Here is a 9316-nt window from a genome sequence, read left to right as displayed (position 1 = left end):
CGCACGCGTCATCAACAGCGCACAGAGGTTGTATTTCCCCGACGTCACCTCACGCCTCTATTTGTGCTCCAGCGGTGCGAGAAATTTCAAAAGACTGCACGATGGAGAGGACTTCATCGAGAGTCGGATTTGCCAACTGAAGGGCACGTTGCCTAACGTCTTTGTCGGGCGCCGACCGGATAATAGCATCCCATACCATTGAATCGGCATAGGATTCTTTGTGAACGTCAATAACAAATTGACACTTTCAACTGAGGCCATGAAGTTCTGCAGCCCAAGCGCGATAGGATTGAATCGGTTGTTTTTGACAACGATAAAAGGCAACACGAGAGGCTACTACATGCGTATGCTTTTGAAAATCTGTGGACAGAAGTGAGCACATTTCAGCAAAGGACAAAGATGCAGGATCTTTCAAAGGAGTCAATTGTGACAACTGATACATTTGAGGTGAAATCCATGAAAGGAACAGAGACTTACATGTTTGTTCGTCCGAGACATGAAATGCCAAGAAGTGCTGTCGAAGACATTTTTCGTAATCAGACCAGTCTTCCGCCATCTTGTCATAAGGGGAAAAGGAGGGATAGACGACGACGAGAGACGCCCCGCATTGGATGCCACAACGAAATCACGAATCGCCGATGTGAGAAATGTTTGCTGTTCAATGAGACCTTGTAATAGTTGCTCTAAAGTAGCCATGGAAACCTGTGGGTCAACGATGAAAAAGAAAAATTCACTACCTTGTCGCCAATTGTTATAACGTCAAGTTGAACACATATATTTCAAGGACAACACAACACATGTAAGTCACAGATCAAGTAAACAAAGTAAGATGTGTGTACAAGGTAACAGTCAAATCAGCACCGAGTCCAAGTCTAGCGGCCGCTAGCTGGCTGGCCGCTTAGGTGGCGCGGCTGCTGCATGGCTGGCAGACAGTGCCGCATGTAGAGAACGCACGTAACTGCACGGCAGCACTTTGAAAGATCGGCGAGTCACAACACTTTGTGCTTTCTTTCTGCATGTTACAATCCGATACTTTTTATGTATGAAAAAATACAATAAAATAAAAAAATCAGAAGCGTCTGTTTAAAAATGGACAAATTACAAAATGTAGCAGTAATATTCTAACAATAGCATACTAGCACTTAGCCTTTCACTATTTCAGCAGAAACAACAACATACCACAAATACCTCACTTAAATGCGTGGTCCACATATTACAGTGCTGTCACCGAGGCAGCTGCTGTTCCTTAGTGACATCACAGCGTTAGTCAATAGCAGCAGAGAACTCTTACAGCCCAACCTTAGTTTTCTGTGGACCTTGGGGTCAATCATGTTTGGCCTACAATAAAAAACCAGTGCTTGGGAAAAGCCCTGGTGAACAGGTGGGTACAAAAGAGTAACTGCATATATTATGTTTTACTGTGTAATCAGAACATTTATCATCACCTGTATTATAATTAATTTACTTACGAATGCGGCTTGCTCTTTTTACAGCTTACGAATTATTTGGGAGTAAAGGGGACGACTCACCGCAAGGCAGAACTGCTGTGTCGTCAATAGCCCACAGATGGCTCCCCACTCCCCCATAAGCCGCAAGATGCTTCCCCCCAACACCCTACCTCATGCCTCTCTCCACCCCTCACCCCACCTCACACCCCCACGGTACACTTGCTGTGCAAAAGCTAACCAAGATCTGTACCTTTTGTTTGTATACCTATCGAGGACATAGTATTTCTGCCTTTTGGTGAGTCATCTCCCTTACTACTAAATAATTCGTAATCTCAGTTAGAACTTTCTGTACATTCTTTTCACAGATTGCTACCTATAAATACCCCTGTAGACCACTAAGTTTTGAGTACAACAAAATGCTGTTTGAAGAATTCTACAGTTTAGACTATATACAATTTAGACTATAACGTACAAACAGGACACTTAGCTTCGTTATGCACTGAAACAGCAGATATCAAATGCAGGGAAACTAAGGAGGGAATTCCAGGCAGACACTGTACATTTAAGTACTTTTTAAGAAGAATTGCAGAACAAATTCGGATATGTCACAAAACTTTGTGCACAGTATATAGAGTTACTGCTAGATGTCTGTAAACGCACCAGGAAAAAGTAATATGTGGCACACCCTTTGAAGGAGTAAGCATGAGAATCACCCATACAAACTGCAGGATGACCTGAAGGATTTGTTAAGAAACCACAATGAGAAGTTACCAAAACAAGAAAGCCATTACTCAAGACATATCAATGAAAATCTCTAGCTGAGTTCCAATTTGGATGTTAAAAACCTTTACCAACTCTTTAAAAGAAGTGAAGGAGCATACAGATAATATATTTTCAGGGGAGAATTTAATTTAATTTACACTTTGGAGTACCACATTCAGACTCACGGGTATTGTGACAGACCGTTTCTCTCGCTAGTTAACAATGAATATGAATCAGAAAGAAAGAAAACTGAAGAAGAGAGCAAACAGCACCATTTCTGGGTGGATGCAGTATATTCAATGGTGTAGAATATTACAGAGGAGACTAGTACAAACAAACCCTATGTTATCATAAGCACAGACCTCCAGCAGGTGCTAGACTGCCCTATCTCTAACAATTCTGCAGTACTGTGTCAAGTTAGCTGTCAAACTATAATCAAGCAGTCCATAATGTTGGTGACAGTAAGGTGTGGATGCGTGTATCGTCTGAAAATGTTGCCAGATGGGAACCACTGGAAATTACCTCTTTCCACCGGAAGTATATAACCTCTGAATTTTCAGTCCTAAAATCGGATGAAGAAAGAACTTTAGCAGTGTGGTCACATCAATGACATCAATGTACAAGACATAACTGGAAAACTATCTGATTAACTTGAAGTATTTAACATCAATCGAGCAAGAATTTCCAATCACAGGGCACAGCTTTTTGCCTTGTTATTGAGATTTTTCATTAACTGAGAGAAGCAAGAGGAACCACCTTGTGTATGAGCCATTTGAATGGGTCCAGATGACAGCAATTGTAAGACCAAACAACTCATTTTTCGTCTGTTACATTCAGCAACATAATTTCATTGATCTGAGCACAACTGAAAAGCAAATCCACAAAGATCCAAAATGCAATATAACAGACTATGTTTGGATGAAGATGTCCTCAGACTCTCCAGCAGTACTTCAGTACTGCAAGAGTCACGGCTCCTTGCAACCTTGATACTCTCCAACTTAGCAAAACTTTGTACAGGTCAAAACAACACTACAGTTCCACCTGGGATAATTAGCTTGAATAGTCTACCCAGACTGTATGGAGCCTGACAAAATTGAGACTTTTATGGAACCTGAGGATAAAGTGAAGTGACAATGTGATGCTTAATCATTACAAAACATTCTTTTGCAACAATATTTCTAGTGTTTAGTGAATTCTGTTGAACAATGGGAAGCTCTAACAATAAATAACACAAATTGTAAGTACGATTTTATCTACATAGACTGAAATGGTGAGAGAAAATTTGTACCAAGGCTGACAATCGAACTCGGGTCTCCTGCTTACTAGGCAGGTGTGTTAGCCACTAAGCCACCTTGACACAGCTGTTCACACAACTGCACAGATTACCCTGGCACCCTTGATTCAAATTCTAACTGCCATCCCTAACCTACTTTAAAATTCCCCCTTACACACAAACAGAACTGCCGGGCCCTCCATGTTCTGGTATAGCATCTCGGCTTTGAATGTAAATGGGGCATCCAGCCTGAAACCCAGGTTCAGATACTTATACAAATAAAATGACACAATTTCAGAGACTTTACTGATCTCATACAGATATGATTTTATGGATGTAGACTGAAGTGGCAAGTGAGAATTTGTACCAAGGTCGCGAATTGAACCCTCTGTATCATTTCATTTGTATAAATACCTGCAATTGGGTTTCAGGCGGATGCCCCATTTACATTCGATACTGAGGTACCATTTCAGAATATTGAGAGGCTCGGCAATTCTTTTCATGTGTAAGGGAGAATTTAAAGCAGACTGGGGATGGCAGTGAGAATTTGGATCCAGGAGGGAGGTGTTCCAGCGTAATCCACACAGTTGTGTGAACTGCTGTGCCAAGGTGGCTTAGTGACTAACACATCTGTTTAGTAAGCAGGAGGCCTGGGTTCGAGTTCCAGCCTTGGTACAAAAATTTCACTCACCACTTCAGTCTATATACATAAAATCATATCTGTGAGACCAGTAATGTCTCTGTAATTGTCATTTCATTTGTAATCATAAATATGTTTTCTGTTTCATTATTTTTATACAGAATAAAACCAAGAAACAATATTAAATAATTTCAGTAGCATAAATGTTGTAGCCCACAAAAATGTGCAAAGTACTTCTGTTGAAGTTACAATGTTTTTGCACTGATGTCTAACGATCATCTCTCTCATCTTGATTTTAAAGATGCACATTGTCAGAATTATTGTAAATGAATAACTAATGAAAATCAAACAATGGAAACTCCAAGATGGATTATCAAAAATATAGGGAAAACATCAGATTGTTACTCACTGTAAAGATGACACGCCGAGTTGCAGAGAGGCACAATGAAAAGGCTATTACCACTCAGTCAAAGCTGTTCCAGTACTAGCTGCCAGAGATGGTGGTCGAGTGTGCATGAGGCGTGCTTGCTTGTGTAAATGAATTTGTGTGTGTTTGGTGGGGGTTCTTCTGTGGAGAAGGCTTTGGTCAATAGCGAAATCGTAACAGTCTTTTCATTGTGCTTGTCTCCAACTCAACGAGCCATCTTTACGGGGAGCAGCACTCTATCCTTTTCCTTATACTGTTAATAACTTGTGAAATCATTTAAACTGATTATCAATGAGCAAATAAGTATTTGGCAAACATTTCACCTGTTTACTTGTTTTTCTTCCCTCCTGAAAAAATTGCATTTTGAGGGTTACAATGTTTTTGCCAGCAGGTATTAGTTTATCATCGGTGAACACCTGGAAAGGCTTCAAGAAGAGTTCAGACTTTATTTTCCTAATTGGTCTCCAGAAGATTGGCAGCGAAAATTAGGATGATCACAACTAACATGATGGACTTTCTGATGAAACTAAATTGGAATGTGATTTGGGTGCTGAATAACAATTGCAAAAAATTGTGTTTGAAGACTTTTGGACCAGTTTCCTTCCTTTTTATCTAGGAGTGGCAAAGAAAGCCTTAAAAAGTTCTCATCTACATATGTATGTGAGACCGGATTATTCACACTAGCTATCATGAAAACAAAACACCACAGTCACCTAAATGTGGAGAGTGACCTTAGATGTGATTTAACTAGTTTGAATCCAAACATTCAGGATCGGGATGAGAGAGAGAGAGAGAGAGAGAGAGAGAGAGAGAGAGAGAGAGACATTTCAAACCGTCTCATTGATGTTCTGAATTTTTCTTGCAACTTTCATCACAAGAAGTGTTAGATGTGGAAAATGTTGTTCAACTGAAAACAATATCAGATATCCAAGATATAAAGACATTTCTATTCTGGCTAGCAAGTTCTTTGAAGCACTATAGTTTTGTATTGCTCTACATTTGATAACCCTCTTTTACTAAAGTGTAAACTGGAGGTTATTGTCAAAGTTTTTCAAAAGAAGCAGAAAAATTAATTAATTAATTAATACAGGGTGTTTATAAATGAATATCGCAGTTTTAACACTTTATAATATTTATTATATTAAACTTACAGTGATAAATGATTTGTCAAACGAAATAGCAACTAAAACAGTTTTACCAAGAACCTTATAAATGTTCAATGTGAGCTCCATTTGTCACATGGCACACATCAAGTCTATAGTCGAGTTCTTCCCAAATGTTGATAAGTGTGTCTTCAGCAATTGTAGCAACAGCTGCTTCAATCCAGTTTCTTAATACAGGGACCTCTGCTGGTAGCGGAGGCACATACACACAATCCTTGGTGAAGCCCCAAAGGAAAAAATCACATGGCATTAAGTCGGGTGAACGTGGAGGCCATGCAAAGCAAGCCCTTGTGGGGCGGCGGATGAGTTTGTTGAATAATCTTTTACTGTATAAATGCTTGCAAGTTGAATCAGTTTCTGGCTTTTAGAATGTTGTTAATGCTGTCTTTCGCCGTTCTCAACACTGGCTCTCTATTTACTTCTTGGCACCCAGAAAGTGATTTAATAAAACATGGTGCCAGTATTTAGAGATCCTAGTGCCCACTTCAATTGAGATACCATTATAGCTGCAGCTTATAGCTCTGAGGAATTAGGAGATTGTCCGGGATTTCTAATCAAAAACGGTTTTCCAAAATAGTTGAGTATATTCTGAAATTCACTGATAAAAAACACAAGTATCCCTACAACCTAACTAACAGAGCAGTTCAGAGTCTAATGTGCTGATGCAACTATAAATGTCCGAATTAAATATTAAAAAGAATGCTCGCCATAATTTGATGAAAATACTTCATCAAACGCCACGCTAAATATTTGGTAGAATGTCTGTCCCGCGACGGCACATGAAAATACGACAATATGCAAACTGAAGCTAGATAATGAAAATCATCCCACAATTAACACTTCACATGAAATGTTTTGATGGTTCCGCGTATCTCTAGTAACTTAATACGGCACCCGAGGCGGTTTGTAGCAGTGACACTGATGCGACGCGACTCCCGACACAGATGGCGTGTCATTCAGCGTCTGGAGAGAACTGGGGCCTTGCCTTCCTCGCGCAGCGTCCTTATATATAAACCCGCGGTGCGGACGGCGAAGGGAACGCCTGATCTTTTCGGCTCTCTCGACTAGCCGCTGGGCTAGTAACGCACCACTTCAAGTTACATAATAATTTATAGCTTCTTTTGCTGATGGCCGAAGAAGCTCTTAATTTAAACGTGCATTCAGCACGCAGGTAAGTATTGATAATAAAATTTTGACGTAGCTAAGTTAAATATTCTGGGCGAGAGAATTAATTAAATTACACTGTACGCAGTAGATGAGCTCTGAACTGGCCCTTTTGAGATCCGCTATCGCTATAATTTTATAGGTACTAAAAGGAAACTTTACACATCTTCATAGTCATAGCAGACCTCCAACCTATTTAAATCTAAACATCCTAGCCTTATTTATTAGCCTACTTAATCTATCTTGCTTCCTTCAGTTTTGAGATGAAAACCACAAAATCATGGATTTCCACTAAAGTCTTAATTTGTGAAATCCAAAGTACTGTTATTATTAAATCATTATGAAAGATCAATCTAAATATAAATTTTGAAGTCTCTAGCTCTTTTCTGTTGCGCCAATGATTTTTTTAGAAAAACGTCCAAATTTCGAAAATGGCTGAAGTTATCGAACTGATATTTAACACACATTAATTTAGTATTATTCCTGACATGCTAGAAAAGTTTTAGGTCATTTGCTTGATTTTTAAGGTATTGCGCAACATTTATGACGTCAGAGCTAGTTACAGAGTTACAGCAGACTGGCTGGCACACAATGGAAACTGATGTGAATTTACTACAGCGTGAGTAGGCTGCTTCCCTACACCCTGTCATTGGGCCCCTTATGGCCTATCCAGCACTTGGGTACAGTTAAGTTCAACCAATGGCGTACTTCGCTATGCCAGTGAGGTGGGTGGCTGGAAAATGAAGTTCTCTGGCTCATCTTCTTCCAACTTCGGGCTACGAGTGAATGACCCTCTCACTCGCTCAACAGTCTCTTCACTAACTCTTGGTCGTCTTGAGCTCTACCCCTTTACGAAGGCAGCCAGTATCTTCAAATTGATGATACCCTCTACCATTGTTATCGACACTTGGAGGATCATAACCAAACTTCAGCCGGAACGCACATTGTACAATAACTACAGATTCGGTCTTTGCAAACTGCAAAACGCTTTCAGTTCACTAGTCGCCATCTTCGCTACTACCGCTGTCTAGTGGATTACGGCGGAAACATTGCACGTTGCACATGGGCCCTGGTGCCAAACACAACTGTTTGAGTTGCTCTTTCATTTGATGTTTCATTTATAACTGTAATTTTAATGTAATAAATATTATAAAGCTCAAAAACCCCGATATTCATTTATAAACACCCTGTAGATTAAATCCATACACATAGGAGGCATGAAACATTCTGGGATTGCAAAGAGGGGCACCAGGTAGAAAAGGTTGGCAACCACTGCTGTAGAGGGTAAAAGCTGTATGGGTAGAAGGAACTGGAATACAGCCAACAAATAATTGAGGATATAGGGTGCAAATGCTACTCTGAGATAAAGAGGTTGGCACAATGGAGGAATTCATGGCGGGCTGCACCAGACAAGTCCAAACAGTAATTTTAAAAAAAGGAATAGAATCATTCACACCATCCATCTCTGCTCTGCTTTATAATTTCCTTACCATGTCACACACCTGCAATATCACCAGGCGACATTCAGTACTGAAATGGGCAGATGTCATAATTTTTTGGCTCATCAGTGTATGAGATTCTGCAAGTATGTTACTCTTCATGAGATCTTGAAATTGATTATTAATGGTTTTGACAAGGATATTCAAAGAAATTGATCCGGAGTTTACGAAGAGTGCACCTTGGCATTTACTTCGAGTGGTTTAGAGAAGTATAAATTAGGAGGTGAATGTGACTTCCTCCAGATCATTCTCTGGTGCTTCTGTTGTATTTGGGAATTAAGGCTTGTCATCAACTCCATGAATCAATTTACTAAACATTTATTTTCACAAATTAAGAAGTAAAACAATTGCATTTTTAAACACAGCTTGCTGTGCTCTGACTACAATACCATTACCATTAGTGTGCGCATACATACACACACATGTGCACCCCAAGGCAGTCCCTTGCAACATGTGTACCATCAGGAAGTGATTTGGAAGGAATAAAAGAACAACACTGAAACACTCACACAGTTTATTTTTAATATGTAATGTAGACAAGTACATTATGTAGAAATACCTATTCATATTCTTATCACAAACGTATCACAATAATTTTAGTATGAGTCTTTATATGTCATTCCGTCTTCTTTGTCGGCACCTTATTATTCATACAGTTCTGAACAATTTTTTGAAATGACAGCAAATATCCAGCACCGACTAGACGAAATGGGCCCATTAGTAGCACCTGGAAAATTGAAGCAAACAACACATAAATCAGGTCAAGAATAACAAATGGTTACACATAATTAATGCTTTTGTGGAAGAAAGCCGTGTATAGGGTGCCAATAAAGACAATAAAGTGAATAACCAAAGTCAGTTGTTTCATTGCAATTCCGTGCATGTGTACAAAGCCTGTGAACCTTGGTTCATATTTGATGATAAAGGAAAGGAGATGATG

At 39.6% G+C, this 9316-nt stretch overlaps 1 protein-coding gene across 1 annotated transcript in view; it reads right to left on the bottom strand.

The window, feature by feature from the left end:
- Positions 1-8873: 8873 nt before the first annotated feature.
- LOC124622124 (3-ketodihydrosphingosine reductase) overlaps positions 8874-9316 on the bottom strand; it is a 72648-nt gene continuing 72205 nt past the window's right edge. Inside the window, exon 8 of the mRNA XM_047147737.1 lies at positions 8874-9103. Within this exon, the coding sequence (XP_047003693.1) occupies positions 8993-9103 (111 nt within the window). The 3' untranslated portion in view covers positions 8874-8992. The remainder of the gene's footprint in view (positions 9104-9316) is intronic.

The sequence above is a fragment of the Schistocerca americana genome, chromosome 7 (assembly GCF_021461395.2).
Source record: "Schistocerca americana isolate TAMUIC-IGC-003095 chromosome 7, iqSchAmer2.1, whole genome shotgun sequence".
NCBI classification, from domain to species: domain Eukaryota; kingdom Metazoa; phylum Arthropoda; class Insecta; order Orthoptera; family Acrididae; genus Schistocerca; species Schistocerca americana.
Note: the sequence above shows the minus strand (reverse complement) of the source record. Positions and strands in the feature narration are given on the sequence as shown.